The sequence below is a fragment of the Macaca thibetana genome, chromosome 2, assembly GCF_024542745.1.
Source record: "Macaca thibetana thibetana isolate TM-01 chromosome 2, ASM2454274v1, whole genome shotgun sequence".
Classification (NCBI taxonomy): Eukaryota; Metazoa; Chordata; class Mammalia; order Primates; family Cercopithecidae; genus Macaca; species Macaca thibetana.
Window position 1 is genome coordinate 53,860,194 of NC_065579.1, and position 23,757 is coordinate 53,883,950.

The 23,757-nt window shown below is 36.7% G+C and overlaps 3 protein-coding genes across 6 annotated transcripts in view; 1 reads left to right on the plus strand and 2 right to left on the minus strand.

Annotated features, from left to right (window-relative positions):
* Positions 1 to 23,757, plus strand: part of MED12L (mediator complex subunit 12L) — a 340,860-nt gene that overhangs the window by 222,544 nt on the left and 94,559 nt on the right. The window lies entirely within an intron of this gene.
* P2RY13 (purinergic receptor P2Y13) lies at positions 9,027 to 12,529 on the minus strand. The gene is made up of 2 exons (XM_050779786.1): positions 12,461 to 12,529; positions 9,027 to 11,986 (listed from the first exon to the last, which is right to left on the minus strand). Exons 1-2 carry the CDS (start codon positions 12,506 to 12,508, stop codon positions 10,970 to 10,972), a joined length of 1,065 nt encoding a protein of 354 aa, XP_050635743.1. The 5' UTR covers positions 12,509 to 12,529; the 3' UTR covers positions 9,027 to 10,969.
* Positions 20,170 to 23,757, minus strand: part of P2RY12 (purinergic receptor P2Y12) — a 46,036-nt gene continuing 42,448 nt past the window's right edge. For both annotated transcript variants that reach the window (XM_050779787.1, XM_050779788.1), the window contains one exon: positions 20,170 to 22,182. In XM_050779787.1, coding sequence (XP_050635744.1) covers positions 21,140 to 22,168 — 1,029 coding nt within the window. In that variant the 5' untranslated portion in view covers positions 22,169 to 22,182 and the 3' untranslated portion in view covers positions 20,170 to 21,139. The remainder of the gene's footprint in view (positions 22,183 to 23,757) is intronic.

The following is a 23,757-nucleotide window of genomic DNA, read 5'->3' on the forward strand; positions in this document are numbered from 1 at the left end:
CTATTGCTATCTAGAAAACATGTATTTGCAGTCTTCCTACCAGTTACATTTTGGATTAAAAGGAATAAGAAGATGCTTTATGACAGGAATTCTTTGAAAATATTATTCTACATATTATTTAAAGACAAATTAAAATGTGTTTATTGTTGTAATTGATAACTTTGGAAACCTGTAGTCTTATTCATGAAACTAATGAAATCTATAGACATTTTTACACATACACAATGATAAATATTCAAAATATGTTAAATTATTCAGGGGCTGGGTTCACTGACTCCTTTGAATGCTGACCTTTAACATAAAGCAATTTATTTTATTCCTTTAAAAAAGTATCCAACAATGATATAGTTATATAATCATAGCCCCCCCCCCCTTTTTTTTTTTGAGACAGAGTCTCACACTGTTACTCAGGCTGGTATGCAGTAGCATGATCTCAGCTTGCTGCAACTTCCTCCTCCCGGATTCAAGTGAGTCTCCTGTCTCAGCCTCCCGAGTAGCTACGATTACAGGGCTTTCACGCCTGGCTAATTGTTTGTATTTTTAGTAGAGACAGGGTTTCACTATGTTGGACAGGCTGGTCTCGAACTCCTGACCTCATGATCCGCCCGCCTCGGCCACCCAAAGTGCTGAGATTACAGGCGAGAGCCACCACGCCCAGCCACTTTTTCTGATTTGTAAATAATTTTTGTGCTTTCAGATGAGAATCTCAAAGATTCTGATATTTTCTTGAATGCAACATTTAAATAAATTTAAAAATATTTTCATCAAATGGAATCAAAACCTGTTATCGTGGATGAAGATTAATGAAAATAATCAAAAACAAAAACTTTTTTCAAGTTAGTAAATCTGTAATAGGTATTGCTTAGTGTTTGCTTAATGTCTTCTTAAGGAAATAATGTGTACGAACTAGTTGATTTTCCTTATGTTTTTACAGAAAAACAAATGGGTGTTTAACTTAAAAATCAAGAGTTGGGTGTGAAAATTATATTTTTTGTATTTTCCTGTTTCCTAACTATACAAAAACAGACACCTATAATTTTATTATTATTATTTTTTTCCATTCTGCTTTGGGTGGGTTAAGTATGTTATGAAAAAGTAGCTCGTCGTAGGGAAGGTGTTTGAATAACAATTAGCCAACTTAATAATGGCCCAATCTTATAAGAATTTGAAGATTTACAAACAATCCTTCATTTAGTTTTGACTCTCCCTGTGCTATTTTGTACTTCCCCATTGATTTCACTTTGAGCATTTGAAGCCAGTTTCTTTTCTTTTCTTTTTTCTTTTCTTTTCTTTTCTTTTCTTTTCTTTTCTTTTCTTTTCTTTTCTTTTCTTTTCTTTTCTTTCTTTTCTCTTCTCTTCTCTTCTTTTCTTTTCTTTTGTTTTTTATTATTATTATTATATTTTGAAGCCAGTTTGTTGTATTTTGAGTAGAAGAGTTACGCTATGCAGATTTCAGTTTGGGAGACTTATTCTCGTGTTGACCTTTTTGCCATTTTTCATGATGATTCATAAATAATAAATGAGGTACTGCTCATAATTTGACTTTTTACTGCCAGAACAACTGTCAAGTACTAAAGGCATCAGTCAAAGGGAGAAGCATCTCTTGTGGCCCCCATAAAAGTATGTTGAGCAAAGAACTTTGCTGCAAGTACTGAGGATTATCACCCCAAATTTCCAGTGATGTGTGTAAAATCTTAGTAGGGAGCTTATTCTGACAGATATTTGACAGGCTTCTGTTATAAGAATAAAGACATTTTTAAAAAAGGGAGGGGCCTACTGTGAAAGGGTTATCATAGGTTCTTCTAAGTGTGAAGAAGGGCTTGTGAGGGGCCTGTGAAATTTTCCTGTATAATGAGGCATCTTTCACTTTATGTGTGATGATGTAGGAAGTAAGGTGATGTTCCTTCACTACAGTAGGTGGCCCCCTTTTTCTCCTGAGGTGGGCTTGGGATAGAATGCACTTTTTCCTTTCCCAATACCTCTATAAGCAACATGCCCGGAACAGTAGCATAACAGCTGGCTTGGTGTGTTTCAGTGTTTCGTTCGCTGGCAGTGCAAATTTAGTATAGTAACAAAAAAGTTAACGTGAGGCAGCCTTTATGCATTAGTCTTAAGCTATATTATGCCAGTCTCAAGTTGGAACTTGTGAAAGCTGGTCTTACCTAACATTCCAAAAGGGAAGTAATACATGTTTAGTCATGAAAAAAGTGTAACACTTTGATGCGAGGAGCAGCTAACAGCCAACCCATAACTTTATTATTGTTCACATAATCGAAAGGTAAACCTGCATAATTTTTTTCCTGCTGGTTTTTATAGCAAGTCTCACATTTCATAAAAGCCCCGGGAATCTTTGTAGCAATAATTTCCTTTCCATTTCATTGGAAAATCCTGTTAAGTGTGGGGCACTCTTTTATTAATTTTGTTTAGCCTTTACAAATCCCAAATTTATTTTAAATATGGAACATCCTGGGGGTGTGTGTGTGGGTGTGTGTGTGTGTGCGCGCGCGCGCGCATGCCTTGGCCACCAGAAAACTTTAAAAACTTTTGTTTGTTTTGTTTTTATACTAGGGTGATTTGTTTCCTTCTAACATTATTTTTAAAGATATTTAGACTATGAACAAATTGAAAGAATTGTTTAACTAGATTTCATCTAGATTTATAAATTATTACTGTTTTTCACATATACTCTTCCCCACCCCAACATATTTACTGACAACAGTAAAATGTCAAATTACGAGCAGTACCTCATTTATTATTTATGAATCATCATGAAAAATGGCAGAGTCTGCATAGCATAGCTCTTCTACTCAAAAATACAACAAACTGGCTTCAATTCAAATGAGAATTCCTGTAATTTTATTGATTTTTTTCAAAGTATATTCTTAAAGAGACAGGGGTGCTCAAGGAGAAAAAGTGTCACGTCTTCTGGAATTAAAATTAGGTAAGATTACTTGTAAGCCTTTCTCAGTCCTGAAATGAACTCTTTATTCTGAATCCTCACTTTCTTGGTATGAGACATTGAGCAAATGTATAACCAAGGCTAACCTAGGTCTTCTAGTGGTTTCTCCATGGCATATGACTTTTTCCTCCCTTCTTTCTTTGGCTTTTCAGCATTGGTGTGGACCTGGGGACAGTGTTTCCTCCTGGTGTTGGTAGGCATAGTATTTGTGTTATAATCTCATTTTTCTGTATCACTAATCTCAGATGTATCTGTTTCTTCTTCAAGGAAAATGCACATATAAAGGGCGTCATAGTCCTTTATAGTAACACTAACTCATTATTACAAAACAAAGACAAGCAGGGATCTAATTGCAACATAGCTCAAGGTGATCTCTCTTGAATGCCCATGTTGGTCTTTTCCATGTGGCTGGAACACACAACAAGGATTATAGTAAAACCTTTGCCCAAATCTTACTGTTCCATCTCTCTACACAAGTCATTCTAATTGTGGCTCACATCCAGTAGCTGAGAATTTGTGCTGAGTATAATTATCAGAAACCCTTTAATAGTCAGTCCTTTGACAAGATTGGTATCATTGGGTCCCTATGCTTGAATTACTGTGTTTAATCTGTCATTTGAAATTATTTGTATCTATCAGGTCTGCTTTATGCAAAACACCTTTTTCTGGTATGAGAACTTTATTTGATTAAAGGGAAGGGAGTGGTTTGGAGATTGAGTCTGGAGATAAGGCTGCATCTCTGACTGTTGTCCTTTTACTGATACTCCTTTCTATATTAGGCAACTTAATCTATCTCATTGCTTTGTAAATCTTGCTTGTGCGAGAGGCAGTGTCTGGCTGTGACAAGACTAGTGATTGGGATCAGGTAAACTCCAATTTGGAGCATCTCCACTTAGTAGCATTTTTTACTTTGGGCAAGGCATATCTTCTTCTGAAAATGAGAATGGGAATGCCTGACATGTAGGGTTGTAAAGCTTAAATGAGGTAATCTATTCAGGGTAAATATATACAGGGTAGTTCCACAGTGTTTGGAACTTGGTTGGCATTTAAGGAAACAGGAGCAGTTTGTCTTTTGTCAGAAGGTGAAGGGAGAACAAGTGAATGAATGGGGTGTCTGATGCATGGTAGAGTTGGAATGATATGCCTCAACTCAGAAGTTAAGGTACATCCATAATTTTGGTTGCTTTTAGAAAGCTCCTGGTTTCCTATTAGTGACAAACTGATGATTGCTTGAAATACTTTTTATAATCTTTTTTGACAGTTTTTTTTCTCCTGTAAAGGAGGAAGTTTGGACTTCTGTATTCCAGACTGTCTAAAATGGTGGGAATCTATAAAAGCTGAGGTTAGAATATATGGGGAGAGAAGGGAGGTCATCTCAGTAGGGTTACTGTGTTCAGGTTAAAGTTTCATTCACTCATAGTTTGGGCATTTTTGGACTTAGGAAACTCAGCTGTGCAGTTAAATAGAATAAAAAAACAAAGATTTAAAGACCAGTGACATTATATGTATATATGATATAAAGTCAATACATAAAGCTAATATTAAAAAAAACTCAAAGCTATAAAACCCTTCAGAAATACATGAGATACAATTACTTAAGATCGACACCAGTAAGTAAAGTCATATACAAACATTTAACGTTTAAACTGAAGTTTAAAAATAAAGGTGGACATTCTATTATTATGCCTCAGCACGTTATATTTGTCAGTTTGAGTTGTATTACAAGAGTGGCAAAAGTTCACATGCTCAGCAAGTTATGTAATTTTTAAAGAACTGGTTTACTTCTTTAAGTTTTAAATTTAGTTTCCTTTCTCTTTCATATTATCTTGCCTTTTTCTTTCCCTTTTATCACTCCCCGCAACTGTCTCAACTTCCATTCCTACCATTTTCTCTTAGTGTCCCCATCTCTTCTCCCCGTGCCATCCTTCCCATCTTATTTTCTTCTATAAGCACTTCATATTAGAATGAGAACAGAGGCGAGGAAGCAGAAACCCAGGTTACATGGATACTGAAAATAGTGGTACACTCAATTTCTGACCAAGGCTGGGTTCTCTTGCTTGTGTGGTTACACCCAACTATTTGATTTGTACTTCTCTGTTTGCTATTTCACATGGAGCATGTTCACTCTGCACATCATAGCGTAGGAAATAACTATTCTACATGTTCATAGAAATCCCTGGGAAAAGCCTAATTAATATAAAAGCTGATTTGTTTCTCCATGGAAGTCTTTTGAGGCAGGGTCTTGCTCTGTCATCCAGGCTGGAGTGCAGTGGTGTGATCATGGCTCACTGCAGCCTCAACCTCCTGAACTCAAGTGATTCTCCCACCTTTGCCTCCCGAGTTGCTGGGACTACGGGTGCACGCCACCAGACCCAGCTAATTTTTTTTTTTTTTTTGTATTTTTCATAGAGTTGAGGTTTCACCATGTTGTCCAGGCTCGTCTCAAACTCCTGGGCTCAAGCAATTCACCTGCCTCGGCCTCCCAAAGTGCTGGGATTATAGGTGTGAGCCACTGCATCTGGCCCCCCATGGAACTCTTTTAAACTGACTTATCCATTATGGGAAGATAATAGTTGCTTCTTCTTCCTCACTTCTCATTCACAAACTGGAGCTCACCCCACCTCCACTTTAGAGTTATCATTGACCTTATAGTTGTAGATTCATCACTTTTGACCTCTTTAGAGTGTATGATTCTATTTGCTATCCCTTCCTCCTTGAATCTCTCTTGTTCCTTGGTATTCAGTACACTGGACTTCCTGTTTCTTCTTTTAATTCGCTAACACTACCTGCCCTCCCAGTTGCAAGGCATCATCCCCTGTTCCTCTTCTGTCTGTTCTGACCACGAGACTTGTGTAGTATGGCCTCTGGGGTTCTCATCTCCTTCCTTTTTCTCTCCCTGTCTCAAAAAAGACTATTCCCTCCACCTCTAGTCTATTTCTATTTTTGGGGCCAAGGTCCATGTTTTGGCCCAGCTGTGGGCTCTTTGACCCTACCTCTCTCACTGATGCCTCAAATGGAACATACCCCAAATCTGCTTCTGTGATGATGACCTAGCAAATCATTCAAGCTAATGATTCTGAGAGAAGTCAACCCTCAATTAGAGGAGAAGGGGGTGGAGGCATTATGGATCCCATTGCTAATATGTTTTACATATTAATCACATGTTTTACATAGAGTCCCCCACTTTCAATGGTCTTGGACTCTGACCTTAAAACCTCTCTTCCTGAGAATGTCTGGAAGGTCCATGTCAGATGTTTTCCCCATGATTCTTGCCTGCATACATGGAAGACCTCTTTAATTAACCTGGCCCCACTGGCTCTTCCTTCAGTCTAGAATCATCCTATAGCTGGTCAATTGATTTTCCTAAAGCACAGCCCAGAACATGTGGTTCTTCACCTTAGAAACCTTCAGTGACTCATTAGTGAAGACTAGATGTCCCAGTACAGTGCTTGGCTGTACAGTCCTGCATCTTTGTCCCAAATGTATTCCCTATGTCATGTGGTGTAGGCTCAGGCCCCCTGCAACCCTCACGAGGGTCCAACCACAACACAGTTCCACCCCTACCTGAGCCTGCCTTGAAACTGCCCATTGTGCCGGAGGGTTCCCTTTTGAATGCTCTGTTTTCTTCAAGTTCCAGTTCAAATTTCCATCTCCTGTGAACCCGTCTTCATTTTCTCCATGTGGAATTAATTACCTATTCCTTTGAACTTCTGTGGTGTGTCTCTCACACCTCTTATCACATCTCGTGTCATTATCATCTGTGTTCCTTACCAGTGTTCACCTTCTAGAGACACGAAAGGTCCTGTACTCAAGTTGGTGATGAAGGAATGACTGGCTAAATGAACAAATGAATCCACTCTTGGGGATTTTACTCCCCCTGAGCTCTCAAGTGCTGGAGGGACCCCTGAAGTAATCATAGGTGCCGCGATTGCATCATTCATACCCCCAAGGTTGTTGAAGCCCATTCATGTTGAGACTTCTCTCTTCCCCTCTAAGAAACCTCCTCCTCATTCTCCCTAGTGGGGCCTTTGAGGAATTTTGCTAAGTCTGACATGACAGAGAGGTGGTGACCAGAGCAGTTGAGGTGTTGGTCTTGAGACCACCTGCCTGGGTTTCAGTCCCAGCTCTGCCCCATTTGTTGGTGAGTGATATGCACCATGGGCAAGGTGTATGTTTACTTTGTGCTTCAGTTTTGTTCCTGTTTTTAACTGGAGAGCCTGGTAGTATCTGTCTCATACGATTGTAGTAAGAATTAGAAAGATGATAATCTTTGTAAAGAGCCTGGCACACAGCAGGCATTCAGGAAATGAGTGTGAGCTGCTTGGGTAAGATCCTGGGAGGTTCTCGTTAGCCTCTAGGTCAGGGCTTAACACCTGGCAGCATCTGGGCTGGTTACTACCCACACAGAAATGTATTGTTTTTGTGGGGTCAGGGAGCATGGGGGTGGCTACGGAAGTTCTGTAAATAACAGGAATTATAGCATGGGAAACTGGAATTGTGAATTCTCTTGAGAAAATTAGATCTGAGGTTGTAAATACAGTGGTTAAGAATATGGGCTTAGAAGCCATGTCTCAATTGAAGCCCCATTCCTGCAGATGGCAAGCTCTGTAGAAGCCACGTCTCAATTAAAGCCCCATTCCTGCAGATGGCAAGCTCTGTGACCTCATGCAAGTTACTTAGCCTTTCTGTTTCTCAACTTCTTGATCTCTAAAATGAAGATAATAAGCATTTCATAGCCTGCCTGGGATTATTAAAGGAGACAGATGTACTGCTTTTGTCGTTTTGATGGGTCTGACAATCTGTATTTTGAGACTCCCTCCAGCTGATTCTGGTAGCCACTAAAATTTGCAAACTAATACAGCACATGTGTTCTGTATTCATATTACCTACATTTGGTTTCTATGTAAAATTTCAAATATTGAGATATGTTTCTGGGTACTTCCAATGATTTGTAAATTCTGCACTTTCCTTAGTAGGGCTACTGTCTTCTAAGTATGTTTTTTCTTAAATAATAGATAATACTGGCTTTGGGTTTTTTTGCTTTGGATATTCTGCTAAGATCCGTGTGAACTTTGATCTGTTCACTTGCTGAAGGAATACAGTTTATGTCAGGGTAAGGTTTAAGTATTTTAGAAAGAATACCTTGGAAAGTTATGAAAGGAAAAGCTTTTAAATGGATATGGAATGTAATAAATAATGGGATTAGTAAGATTGAATGATTCTTTTAAAATTATGAGATAATGACTTTATCTACCTTTTGGCTTCTATGAGTTGAGAATTCTCACTCCTTCTCTGCCTCATCCTTCCCACTTTACAGTTACTTTCCTTGGTTTCTCAAGAATTCTGCCATGTGTGGGAACTGCACTCCCTTCAACCCTGCTCTTTCTTGAAAGTTATTGGGAAGATCTTATCCTATTTATTTATAAAAGTAATTACATTTTAACTTTTGATGAAAAGCTTTTGTATTCTGAGCTCACCTATTCTATCCAAAGCTACTATTTTCTTTTATTCTTTGTGGTATATCATTTCTGGCTATATTGTAGCATCTTGTTTTTTAAAAAATATTTTAGAACTTAGTGTTTGTGATTACTAGTTTAGGAAGTTCTTCATTTTGTGAATGTGATTTTAAGATATCTCTACCATGCCTCTTCACCAAGTTCTTGATACAATAGATTATTTTATTCTACAGATCAGGCACTCTGCTTTGAGTGGAATATTATAATGGAATGAAGTGTTTGTATTTATGGATGACAGATTTGCTTTTGGAATTTATCTTGAAAGATCTTTCCTAAAAATTGTATACTTTAGGTGTACCCACATTAAGTAGAGATTGAAAATGTCATTAGAGGCAAAATACATAGGTTACCCCACAAAACATACCTCGCTATTTAGCAAAGGTAGCTTAGATGCAGTTATTTACAAGATTATAGTCTACTTGTGACTGTGTAATGTACTTAGTAGAGGTAATACAGATTTGATGACATCCTTAGTAGTAATGATTATTTAATTCCTTTATTTGAGAGAATGATGATCAGACATCAAGAGTACTTACTTTCTAAAGGTGATTCTTACATGCTACAGTTACACATTTTACTTAACCATTATCAATAGTACATAGCTAAAGGATTTTTGTCAATAGCTTTAAAACTTTGCATTTGGCTATTCCATGATCTGCTATTGTCATGATCATTCACTACTGAACCCAGTAGCACCACAATTTTCAGGCCCTACATACATCTTATGGGAGAGTAACTGGAGAGAGCTTGAGCTTTCATTTCAATAAATTTATATTGTCTTTGGATAATAAAAAGATCAATGAGAATTGGCTTCCCTTTTGCTTCTCTAATACATAAAATAAACCAAATGGGCTTTATTTTATCAAACATTTATTGATTGCACAGTGAAACAATCTCTCCTTTCAAAAATATACATCGGTTATTAAAAGAGTAGATACAAAGGTGAGGGAATAATTACAATGCAGTGTGATAAGTTTATTAATATAGGTGTGACAGCATACAGAGGAGGGGGTGATTGGGTTTGAGGTGATGGTGGGATGTTGGCCAGGTAGTATTTTTTGATGGCAACATAGGGTTTCACAGATGGATAAGAGTCTTCCAGGTGTACCAGAGGGAAATATACATGTGTAGTCCCAGAATGGAGCGTGGCATTTTCTGAAACTTAGAAATGTATACAGGAGTATAAAGTTCAAGAGATGGGTAAGTAGCTAGGAGGTAAGGCCAGAAAGGTAGGCAAGTTCTAGGGTCGTTGAGGCCATGGAAGAAAACGTGGGCTTCACCTTATGATGTTCGTGTTGGAGCTCATGGCACATTTACAGAGCTTAACTACTCCTTCCTGTATTTTTTCTAGAAGATGTAGACTCTTATCCATCATTTCAGAAAGCTGCGTTTTATTTTTTGAATCACAAAAGGATGCAAGAAAAAGTACCAAGGTAAATAAGTACAAACAGGTCACCATCCTTTGAAAAAGCTCCCAATATGGATGTTACTGATAATGGGTCGGCAATTCCATCTTTGTGTGGATCGAGAACAGCAATTCTATTTAAACATCTGTAGACCATGGACTGGAGGGCGTATTGTGGGAGATACCAAGAAAACCTGGCATGTCTGTCTCTCAAGAAGCTTTAACATTTTTAGGGGATACAGTCAAGAATATAGCTAACTAGAAAAGGGGGATCTGCACTGAGAACCCTATCACACACCCAAACAGTAGAAGTAATTATTTTTAACCAGGAGGGTGGGGCAGGGGCATAAGGGTTGTGGCAATGCCAGGAAGGCATTGCTGAGTGGTGGCATGTTTAACCATCATTAGAGTATTTGCTGGACAAAAGGAGAATTCCAAAGAATAGTTAACACAGCATTCTTACACTTGAATTGTACACTCTTAAGGTGTAAGCAAAGAGGCTTAATAATGGTGCTTGTGCCTCCTATGGTATATTATTGTAATGTGAAAGAGGCTGTTTGTAATTGTAAGGAGAAAATCATTTACCCAGGATTTTGGAGGTCTTGCTGACCCACTTCAGTTCCTCAGACTCTTTAGATCTGCATCCCTTTCAACCCCTGGCTGCAGTTTTCAACAACGGACTTCAGGAGTTTGGCTTTTTTTTTTTTTTTTTTTCCCAGCACATATCTACATTTACGGGGCACAAAAGTAGTAGTGTTGTGTGAATTGTGGAAAAGAATGTGAGAAGGTGTTTGGAGGGGAGGTTTGTAGGGATGTACATTCTCCTTAATCTTTTCCAAAGTGTTAAAGTGAAATGCTCTTGAAATAATGACCTCTAGTGGCCATTTGTGTCCTGTTGCATTCTCTTAGTAATGGTTCATTCAGCTTATGAATAGATGTATGTGGAGTTAAAATTTATGTAATCTTTTCTGTACACTAGGATAATGTAAGAGAGCATTTATTCCAATCTTTTCTTATTCATTAAATTTGATTTCTACATTATCTACTGAAGTCTCATCAATAAATAGAGGTTAACCTTATGTACAATTGTCAACCTAAGGTTATATTGTCTGTCTGACTGCTATGATTTTCTTGGCTTGATGCTATGGTCTTTCTCCCTCGCATACATGGTAGCTTTTCTGTGAATTTTTTACATAAGAATATGTATATTAAGGGATCCATACAAATGTTAGTTGCTGCCAAAAAGAGAGTTGTTTCTTTAGCAATAAATAGTTGATTTTGCAGTCTACAGTCAGTCTTATTGTTGGTTTGACTATAAGTATATGGAACTCTGGTAAAATGAAATGGAGCAAAACACACAAAGAAGACAGCCACGACAACAAATACTTTGCCTTCCAGCTTTTTGTTGTTTTTTCTGTCCTTACTTTTGGACTTTCTATAAGAATCGTATACTTTTTTTGCAATAACCACATAAAACACAAGCATTAGGACAAAAACAGTCCAGAAAATAAACTGGGATATGTTATTTACTATTTGATGCCATTTCAGCCCCAGAGGCCCCTTTAAGGAAGCACACTTTTTCACAGACGATGGTGTTGCTTCCTTGTTGCTCAAGATCATATTTGGCAGGGAGATGAAGAAAAAAAAGGACCAGATGAAGACTGAGACCGTTTTTGCAAAAACCGTTTTTTTTAGGAAAATATTTCTCAAAGGTCTGATGATCTTGAGGAATCTGTCAAAGGCTATGAGACCTAACAGCACGATGCCCACATACATGGTCTCATAAAATATCACCGAAGAGAGACGACACACAAAAGCTCTGAGCTGCCAGGGTGCCAGGTGTGAGTCAGAGAGGATTTTGAAAGGAAGCGTGAGTGTCATTATCAAGTCGGCCACCAAAGTGTTTTTGAGGTAGATGATGAAGGTGGAGGAGCTGGGGATGTGAACGAACACCCACAGAGCCAAAGTGTTCAGCAGGATGCCAGTGAAGAAAACCACTGTATAGAGGGCTGGGAATACCAGCTGTACTATCCGAGTGTCTCTGGGGCACCGCTCAGATCTGTTAAAACCTTGCATCACTGTGGTGTTCATTGCTTCCAACGTCACCTGTTACCAATAAACATATATACAAACAAAAGAAGACAAAAATCCCTTCATGATTTTCAAATGCTATTTTTTAAAAACAGACTTTAGGTTTATAGCATATTAACATCCTGCATTTATCCAACACTTTCAATAGATGTATTGAGAAGGAAAATACTGTTTTCTGGCTAGAATTTTTAAAGCATAGAATACATTTTTGGTACTTTTAACAGTATCATTACTTTCACATCCTTGTGAAATCCAAATAACAGGTTCTACCTCATTCACAGGTACTACTGTTAGCCATAAAACAAAACACTGTTTAAGAGATAATACATCATTAATTATTACTAATACATCAGATTGCTGTAAATTATGTAATTTCTTATGCTCATAAACTATGGTTTGTAGAATATTAACTTTAAAGCACTTTTTTCCCTTAAGCATATTCTGCCTTTTATATAAGCAAGCACACTCATAATAAAAATTGAAATTCACCTTTGGGAGGATACTCAGTTCTCTGTGTCTTCTTCTTGCGGCAGTCATTAGTTCAGCTTACAAAAGAGCATGTGAAGCAAATGTTCTGCTTTCTTATAGTGGATTTCCTTCCTTATTTTTACTTATGTAATGTGACCCATGGGAACCTCTTCATATTCAGACCTTTGGGCCATTTGCTAATACTCTCTTTTAGTTCAAATTTTCATACTGTTAATCTGTGACTTGAATAAAGAAGCTAATTTTCAATTATCTTTAAATTTCCTCATCATAACTTTCTTGAAGTTTATCTTCTTGATCTGCATGTTCAGTGAAGTTTTTGAGTGCCTCTTGTATATAGTGGGAAGTAGAAACATGAAGAAAACAGTCCCAAATTACAATCAAGTAGGAGAATAAGACCACCTAAAATCGGACAGAATAATCTTCTGTATCCTTGTAAACTGGATTTTCAAGTAATTTGTGTTCAGGAGGACAGTACATTTATTTTTGTAGATATTTGTCTTAGTCTTCTGGTTTTGAGATCTCTGAGAGTTAACATGACATTTTCTAAGAGGTGAAGTCTATTAGAGCCAGATTTTTGGAGTTAGAATCCCATTTCCACCAGTTAACTGTGATTAGATTATAGACAAATGATTCAACAGCTCTGAGTCTCAATTTCCTCATCTGTGTAATGGGTTTGAAAATAGCATCTACCTCACTGTGTTATTAATAATGAATTGATTGCTTGGAATAGTGCTTGACATGTAGGAGGCACTTTTAGTGACTTTTAGTCCCATTGCCATGGGAGTGAATTGCAAACCCGGTTAGAGATATTATACTCTTTCACTTAGTAGACGGCCATTTTTGGAAATCTTTTCTGTACTTTGTATATTATGAGTGCAGAGGGCTTCAGGAATTTCATCAATCAACACTGGGCCAATATCTGTCCATTTTTTCCTTTAACTCTCTTCAAGTTTGGAAAGATGTATTGGTGCTTTTGCATAGAGAAAGTTGTCCTTGGCCGAAATCTACTTGCCAGGTAGGCATAGGAAAAGCAGAAATTAGGAGATCTTATGGAGGATGTGGAGTTCTCCGTGGTGAGTTTCATTTCATGTTTCTTGCCGCAAGTGTTACCATGGAGTTAGACGAGACTGTAGTGTTGGTTGATCACAAAGTTTTGGGTGGCTTGGCTTTGGATTCTGAGAATAAAAACTTAATATACCCCTGGACATTTTAAAATATGGGCAAGACAATGTCCAATAGTTTTGATTAGACTACCCAATAATGGCACAGTTTGAAAAATTTCTCTTTGACTGAAATAAATTAATTCATGGGAGTATAGATTCAAGATTTCACTAATGTAACGGAACATACATGTATGTCTTAAACATAAATGTATATCTTTTTGTTTGCTTCAGTAGAGGTAAAAAAAAAAAAAAAATCCTTTATTTCTTAAGTAGAGAAATTTAACCTGCAAAATTAATTGTAAATTTTCCTGTAGCCCCAGATCCGTAATCTAAAGGAAGATCTGGAATCGTTTTTCTTTAAACAAGAGAAATTCTCTGCAGGATAATTTCATAATCTGAACACTGGAAATCACTTCTTGGTCAAATTTCAAAACACTGAAGTGTGGGAAACTTTGCAAAGAGGAACTGACTTATGGTGCCTGTTTCTAGAGTTATGGAAATAGATTCTCTTAAATGTGCTAGATGTCAAAGTGTTTGACCACAGTAAATATCCAATAGATCATTCATTTCTATATGTTTGTGCGTCTTATGTATTAGCTGATTTTTCCTTAGTTTGCAGGAGCACCGTTGCCTGCTGGGGAGACCTTTTGCCCTTGAGGGCACAGCTGAGAACTGCTCAGCAGAATGGCTAGGCGCCAGAGTGCCTGGGCTCAATTCTTTTTTCCAATTCTTTCTTTTCTTGTGACCTTAGGTAAGCTGCTTATGCTCACTATGAAATGGTTGCCTTATCTTTACAATAAAATAAGTAATAATATTTGCTTTACACTGTTGTTAAAAGAATAAAATCAGTGAACATTCACTAGTGATTAGAATAATGTCTGTCATGTGGTAGGTATCATGTAAGTTTCTTGTTAAATGAAATTGAAAGACAGTTGGAATGTTGTGCATATGTATGGCGATGTCTCACGAAAGGAGAGAAGGATCAAAGAAGATACAGTGAAAGATCCCAGAAGCTAGAAGACTATCAAATGGGTATAAACTAAACATTTAAGATCCTATAGGGCTCTAAGGATATGTAGTTAAAAATCAGTAAAGTCTCACTTGCTATACTGTTTTAAGTGATTATATTATCTTATTTAATCCTTAACAATCCCCAGAGATTGGTCCCATTTTTAGAGAAGAGAAAAAAGGAATGCAGAAGTTAAGCCGTTTTCCCCAAATCATGCAACCCAAACCTGCTGTAAAGTCACATGGTGGGTCTGATTCCAGAGCCCATGCTTGGAACCTGCCTCACTCCCTGCCTCCGAGTAAGCCATAGATAGGGTGACAATGGAATTGTTTGCCAGATTCTGGAGTTCTTGAGCTGGAAGTTCCTGATGTGTGAGAAGGAAACAATCAGCCACAAAGTTTAATGGACTTGTGAAACTTTCTGCCAACGTAAACTGAGTGAAAGCAGTGTGATCAGAAGGGATACAAAGAAGATAAAATGAAAAGTCCAGAAATCAGTCTTTAGCCAGATAGGAATAAGCTACTATTTCCATTTGTAGTCTCATTTGGGATTTCTCAGTTGGATCAAAATAGACAGTCCAAGGCCCATTACCATATAAATAATATGTGAAAAGATGAGGAAGTATTTGCTTTCATTTGGGATGAAAATTGAAGGTAGGAACTCCTATACTTCTATACTCTTAGAAAAGACTTTTACTTCCCATCAAAGTATCCCACAGTACTTTGTCAGATTATATGAAATTGTTTTAAAAATTCCATACAAGACTAACTAAAAGTGGTAAACTAAAAGTGGTAATAATAAGCTGAAATAAGTTACACTTTTTATTAATGTAGCAATCTATTTTTCTGAATAAGAACAATAGTAGAAAATATCTACATGTAACTAGAGATAGACAATAAATTCACTGCTATTTGAAACATTTAATATTTCACATTTTTATTATAAAAGGAAATTATATGTTTAAAAATTGAAATACAAACATATGTAATAGAAAGTGAAAGTTAGTACCCCTTACATATACATGCCATTATACTTGTACAAATATATTTACATTTATTTACATATTGGATTTTTGTTTCATTCCATGTTAGTACATGTAGACTGACCTGGTTTTTTTTTTTTAACTTAGGTTCAGGGGTACACGTGCAGGTTTGTTACATAGGTAAATTGTGTTTTGCAGGGGTTTGGTGTACAGATTATTTTGTCACCCAGGTAATAAGCATAGTACCGGCTAGGTAATTTTTCAGTCCTTACCCTCCTCCCACCACCCTCAATGTAGGTCCTGGTGTTTGTTGTTTCCTTCTTTGTGTCCATATAAATTCAGTGTTTAGCTCCCACTTATAAGTGATAACATGTGGTATTTGGTTTCCTGTTCCTATGTTAGTTTGCTTAGAATAATGGCCTCCAGCTTCATCCATGTTGTTGCAAAGGACATGATCTCTTTCTTTTGTATGGCTGCATAGTATTCCATGGTGTATATGTACCGCATTTTCTTTATCCATTCTACCAATGATGAGAATTTAGGTTGATTCCATGTCTTTGCTTTTGTGAATAGTGCTGTGTTGAACATACACTTGCATGTGTCTGTATGATAGAATGATGCGTATTCCTTTATGTATATACCCAATCATGGGATTGCTGGGTCAAATGGTAATTCTGTTTTAAGTCCTTTGAGAAAAGCCAAACTGCTTTCCACAGTGGCTGAACTAATTTACTTTCCCACCAGTAGTATATAAGTGTTCCTTCTCTCCACAACCTCACTAGTATCTGTTATTTTTTGACTTTTAAATAATAGCCATTCTAACTGGTGTGAGATGGTGTCTCATTGTGGTTTTGATCTGCATATCTCTAATGACATGCTAATCAAATTTAAAGTCAGTTATGCTACATACATTTAACATAGTTAAGCTGCAACTGATGGGCATGTAGTTTGTTTACAATAATAGTTTTTCTCTATTAAAAACAATGCTATAGAGCGTGTATGTGTCCATAAATTTTTGAGCATTTTTTCTAACATATTTGTAGGAAGTTTCCTAGAAGAAGGATTATTGACTCAGTCCTTCTTCTAGGAAAAAGTTGTCAAAATATTAAATGATATTTTCAAATAGTTTTCCAGAAAGATTGTACCAATTTATAGTTCCATTAGGAGTGGGATTCTTTGCCGGGCACGGTGGCTCACGCCTGTAATCCTAGCACTTTGGGAGGCCAAGGCGGGTGGATCATGAAGGCAGGAGTTCAAGATCAGCCTGGCCAAGATGGTGAAACCCTGTCTCTACTAAAAATACAAAAATAAGCCAGGCATGGTGGCAGGTGCCTGTAATCCCAGCTACTCAGGAGGCTGAAGCAGAGAATTGCTTGAACCCAGGAGGCAGAGGTTGCAGTGAGCTGAGATCACGCCACTGCACTCTAGCCTGGGTGACAGAATAAGACTCTGTCTCAAAAAAAGAAAAAAAATATTTTAAATTAATTTGAAACCTGTAAGTGAAAAATACATGTAATATAAATATAAATTTATTTCCTTATTGATGATATGTGTTTTTTCATATTTTTTGCCATTTGTATTTCTCCTGGAAATTGCCTTTTCATGCTCTTGCTCCATTAAAAAAAAAATCATAAAAAAAAATCAGGTGATTTCTCACTGCCTATTGATTATTAAGTGTATTTCCACATCTTTAGTTCCCACTGGCAGTATTGTAATCACACTTTGAGTGTTGGCAGTGAATAGGGATCAGATGTTTTCAGTGAAAAAACGACTGAAACACCTAGGTACAAAAAGAGAGGTTTTTTTTTTTTTTTTCCCCCCCAAAAAGGCTTTTTTTTTTTTTTTTTTTTTTTTTTGCCTGTTTTTAAAGTACTGGTCCAGGGAGAAGCAGTCTTCTCTTTAAATTTTTATTCATTTATTTATTTAGAGATGGAGTCTCACTCTGTTGCCCAGGCTGGAGTACAGTGGCTGGGTCTCGGCTCACTGCACCCTCCTGTGTTCAAGCGATTCTCCTACTTCAGCCTCCTGAGTAGCGGGGACTACAGGTGCCCACCACCATGCCTGGCTAATTTGAATTATTTTAGTAGAGACAGGGCTTCACCATGTTGGCCAGACTGGTCTCAAACTCCTGGCCTCAGGTGATCTGCCTGCCTCGGCCTCCCAAAGTGCTGGGATTACAAGTGTGAGCCTGTGCCAGGTTCCACAGTCTTCTTTTTTTTATAGAGCCAGTTAGAAAATACTTCGGTTTTGTGAGCCATGCAGTCTACATCAAAGCAACTCAGCTCTGTCATAGCATGAAAGCAGCCGTAGATAAAACCTGAATAGTTGTGTTCCAATAAAACCTTATTTATGGACATTGAAATTTGAATTTCATATAAATTTCATTTGGCATGAAATTTTATTCATTTGATTTTTTTCCTCACAAACATTTGAAAAGGGGTACAAATGATATTATTTACATAAGTGTACAGTGTGTAATGGGCAAATCAGGGTAACTGGGATATCCATCACCTCAGGCATTCATTTCTTTCTGTTAGGAACCACTCTTTGAGTTACTTTGAAATATACAATATATTATTTTTAACTGTAGTCACCCTGTTGTGCTATGGAACACTAGATATTATTCCTTCTCACTAACTGTATTTTTGTATTCATTTACCAGTCCCTATAACCCTCCTTCCCCATGACTTTCTGGTAACTGTCATTCTACTCCCATAAATATGTACAGCTGTTGTGTATCCATAATAATTAAAAACAAAAATGAAAACAAAACATTCCTAAATCCCAAGCTGTACAAAAATAGGCAGTGGGCTAGGATTTGGCCTGTGGGCTATAGTTTGCCAACACCTGCTTTAGACCTTTTCTGTAAGAAATCACTGAGAAAAACTGTCAATAACCAATACCTTTAGGACTTGTAAGCCACTGAGGCTATGGGCAAGACTACATTTTGTTGTCTCATCTTTTGAACTTTTCACGTCTGGACCTGAGTCTACAGAATTTGGCTTCATTTAAAAAAATAAAACTTACTGTGGGCCGGGCGTGGTGGCTCACACCTGTAATCCCAGCACTTTGGGAGGCCGAGGCGGGCGGATCACAAGGCCAGGAGATCGAGACCATCCTGGCTAACACTGTGAAACCCCATCTCTATTAAAAATACAAAAAAAAAAAAATTAGCCAGGCATGGCGGCATGTGCCTGTAGTCCCAGCTACTTGGGAGGCTGAGGCAGGAGAATGGTGTGAACCCAGGAGGCGGAGCTTGCAGTGAGCCGAGATCGTGCCACTGCACTCCAGCCTGGGCGACAGAGCGAGACTCCATCTCCAAAAAAAAACACAAAAAACTGTGAAATGTGGGGTTAATGTATATATTAATATGCCAAAAACTAGAGATAGTGGTGTGTTTTATGTATAATGAGCAATCCATAAATACTCTCACACTGTTTTTAATGGGTTTAGTTTGATGTAGGCGTATATGATGTCTAAGTTATCTGAATAAAGAAATCCCAGCAAAGTGTGATTTTAGAGTTTTATGTAAAATTTCTATGGCATATATACATACCCATGAAACATAAGTAATTCCAAATACTTTCAGTTATTTTTACTAAAATGCCATATTACTATTAGCATTTGTTTATTTCCTTTCTTGTGGAAATTGTCATCTCAGTGACAAAGATTTTTGGGGTAGTTTGTGTCCACTCTGCAGTCTCCCAACATCTGACCTCCATGACACTGTGAAGTAGTCGATTTCAATCCATGCCTCTACCCCTGACTTGGATGGGTGGAGGGATAAGTCTGCCTTTCATTTCTGTTATATGCAAAAGAAGAAGGTTAGATTAGTTGATCTCTAGATTATCTTCTACCTCAAATATCCTGGTATTCCTATAGAACATATAAATTTATGCATATGATTTTAGAGTGAACTGTATTAGTCTACATAGCAGAAATTGTTAGTGCTGTTTATCCCAGCAGTATATAGGTTATATACTATATGAACTGTCCCTATATCTCCATTGACACTAAGTGCTCACTTTTAGTGGTGCCAGAGAAGGAAATGTGGCTGGTTGGAAATAAATACCACTTAGTAGTTAAATGAGTTCAGCTTCGTACTGAAATAGAACTCAGCAGAGGTTGTGGAGGGTTTTGATAAAAGTGATTATTATTAAAGTTCAGTGAACTTTATACAACAATACACCCTTTTATTTCTTCTGGCATTATATTTAGGTGTTGATATCTGTTCCTCCTTTGACAGTCACCTCTGAGGATCATACAAAATTGAGATAAGTGATGTAAACTTCCACATGTGTTATATGTTTTGTTTATGTTAAAATAGCGAATATGTCTTGTGTAGAATTAGACTGCATGTCATAAGTCTGACCTGTTTTATCATTTACATTTGAACTTACTGAAATGAGATGTCATCTTTAGAAGAGACTTTGCACAATAACATGTAATAAAAGTGTTGGCATTAGTTCTTTCTTAACTGGATTCGATGTAGTTGTATATGGTAAGGTGTGTCATGGTATCTAATATCTTTCAACAAAGAATTTACACCAAAGGGTGATTTAGAGTTTAATGTAAATTTTGTATTTTATACACACCAGTACAAACAAATAATTACAAATGGATCAATCACTTTCAGTAGTTATGCTGTGCAACTTTGTAATCATATTTAATTAATTTTTTTCACTAACATAAAATGTTCATTAACCTAATTAGCAGGTATTTTCTAGAAGCTAGTTAATAAAGGTAAGTGTCAATGATGGTATTATTGAGGTTGTAAAAAATTAGTAAAACTAGTTTCTCTAGAATTAAGGAAATATTTCTATATTGTTTAGTGTTAGAATATCATAAAAGTAACTCTCCTTATTTTAATGACTTTGATATTTCTTCTCTTTATTGTAAAGGTCTTCTTCAAGTGTCTTCTTAATAAACAAAAAAATTAAGTCCAATCAAATACAGTTTCAATTAGTTTAAATTTAACCCATAGGTTTTTGCTCATAATTAAAAGTTAATAGTTATTATTCTTTGTGTATCCCACTTACTCAAATTTTTATAAGTATCCCAATAGGTCAGGATTTGGTTAGGGGCTAGGATATATATACATTTTAAGTGTCATTTTTTGTAAGAAGATTGTATCCTATTGATAATTCTTCCTTAATTGATTATGAAGAAATAAAATCGTGAGCAATAATGTATTTTAAACATTACGGTAGATATTATATGATTACTCATTTTGGCAAAACTCTGCAAAATGTGAATTCTGTGTAGTTTTGCATGCAGCATGCCAATTGGATGTCATTTGTTTTGATACTATACAGCTACAGGTTAGATTAGTTTTCTATATTTTAACATAGCTTTTCATACTGGAAAGGTAAATGAAAATTGCTTTTGTAAATCTTCTATTACTTGTTTTAAGAGTCATTGTTATTAACTCAGTTGCTTCTTCGTCAGTTAATATTTTTACGTAGCGCTTTGCTTTAATGAGTTCTGAACGCAAAGAGATTGACATATTTCTTCAGTTAATATGTTTACATTGGAGTCTCTTCATTTGGGTCACCACCATCCTGTTCTTTTTTCCTATTGTCCTGGGACTGAGATGTTGCAGAATTGGGGCACTTCAGCATACTTATCAAGGAATTTCTGAAGGACTTGCAAAGGAAAAAATAGATGAACGGATCCAGGCATGCATTTAAGGAAGTTAACCACAGAGTACTCTCTTTCACATAGAACAGAGTATTTTCAGCGGCGCAGTCAAAGACATCCCGGGTTTGGCTCAGGGTATAAGGAATTCGGGCAAAATGGAAAGGAACAAAACAAATAAAGAATACAGCAATGATAATGAAAACTTTGACGTTCACCTTTTTCCTGGGGACTTTACCTACACCCCTTGTTCTTACATATGACCGGTACAGTTCTTTTGTAATGAGTGTGTAACATACAATGACAATTAAGAAATTAATCCAGAAAATGACTTGACAGATGTAATTTACTATTTCATGCCAGACTAGGCCGAACTCTGATTTAAGGAAAGAGCATTTCTTCACATTCTTGTCTCTTGGCCGCCTGTTGGTCAGAATCATGTTAGGCAAAGAGAGTAAGAACATGAATGCCCAGATGAGAACAGAGAGAATCTTAGCCCCCAAGAGATTTTTGGGGTTGGATGTTTTAAATGGCCTGGTGGTCTTCTGGTAGCGATCGATAGTTATCAGTCCCAGGAATGAAATACTGATATACATTGTGAAATAAAATATGACGGAGGTAACTTGACACACAAAAGTTCTCAGTGGTCCTGTTCCCAGTTTGGCATCACTAAGAATTTTGAATGGAAAAGTCAGAATCATGAGAAGATCGGAAATGACTGTGTTCTTAAGAAAAATAATAAAGTTTGATTTACTCCGAATTTGAAAGAAAATCCTCATCGCCAGGCTATTTGTGATGAGTCCAACAAAAAACAGGACAGTGTAGAGCAGTGGGAAGAGGACCTGGGTGATTTTGTAGTCTCTGGTGCACAGACTGGTGTTCCCAGGCGCAGACGTGAGGTTGTCGATGGCTTGCATTTCTTGTTGGTTACCTAGAGAACAAGAGAGAGGATGGTTATTTTCAGCCTGAGGTAGTTACTGTTGCTGTTACTTCTGTGTGTAACTTTTTTGGACACAGCCTTCTCTGAAAGTTGAGGTTTCTCATCTTCATTGTAGTAGTTAGTAGGAACACAGAAAACTGAATCCCAAAATATTTCATTGCAGCAAATACTGCATCTCTGCTGAAGAGAAATGATGTGAAGTATAATATGTGAAGTTATAGATGCTTAGTATTTTTTTATTTGTTGAATATTTCCCTCTTAAAGCACATTTTGACTCAGAGCTCACTCATATTTATATGCAAAAGCTAGAAGAGAAATAATGGGGCTGTGCTTTACTCTTCTCTAGCTTCCCCTCCATGCCTTTTAGCTTTTTGGTTTCTATTCACAGTCTTTTTTCCCCCACCATCCTTATTTCTGAGCTTCTTTTCCTGTAGTACCGTCAAAACATTTGAGAGAGAAATGATGGATAATTGCCCATTAGAATCCTAAAGTAATAAAAAAGGGGGAAGAAATTGGTATAAACTACTCTTGGGAAACTTATTAAATAAAATACTGAATCAGTAAAAAAAAAAAAAAAAAAGCTGAACCTTTTTTCTTTATATTTGGAAGATATTCCTGCCTCTCTATTGCCCAGTCACTCATTCAAAAATTGGCCTCACAGAGATTCATTATTCTGCTTCAAATATTTTAACCCGTGTAGATCTTATTTCCAACTTTGCTCAGTGTTTTGAAGTTGCTGCATACATTTTCTTGAATATCATTCAGTGTACATTTTAAAACAGTAAAAAAAAAAATGAGAGACAAATGGCCTGTGTATATATGGTCATGAGTTGGCATTCCTCAAAACAGGGCATACTTTCCAGATTTGTGGAGTGTGTAATGGTAGCTAAAATAAGATATAGGTTATTACCACAATAGACAGCTGTAAAGAAAACTAACAAGTGATTCGAATATGCTATATGGCATCTACATCTTAGAAATTTGAAATGATGTTTGTAATCTTTTTATTTCACCAGAGATAAATGAAATTGATTCTACATAAAATATTCTTAATCAGAGATATATTCAAAGTACAAATAACAAATTTAAAAAAATAACTTTCATGTAAGATATATTTAGATAAATGAATGTAGCACTTAAATTTCCCAAAATGTCCGTGGAATTCCTTTCTATCCTTAACTATGGAAAGAAAATGATTAAGAATCATGTTGTCACAGTATGGCTTCAATTTTCAACATCTCCTCACCTATTTAGCACTTTAAAATAATACTAAACAAAACCTAATATTTTGTAATACAAGATCAATGATTTTAACCTTCCCTGCTACTGCTGTATGGTCTTAGTTCATCCCTGACACTTTTGGAAATTTGACTTTGTGAATATACATTTTGCTAAATCTGTAAGTTATTTAACAAGTATTCTTGACATTGAGAATTTCAGCTCCCTTTATCTGTATTTAAATCTCATTTTATACTTGAGGCAAGGTAACTAAGACCATTTATATTTTGTTTCTATGCTTTATATAATTTTTCTTAATGAAGAGGTTAATTAATAGTTGTCTCTGAC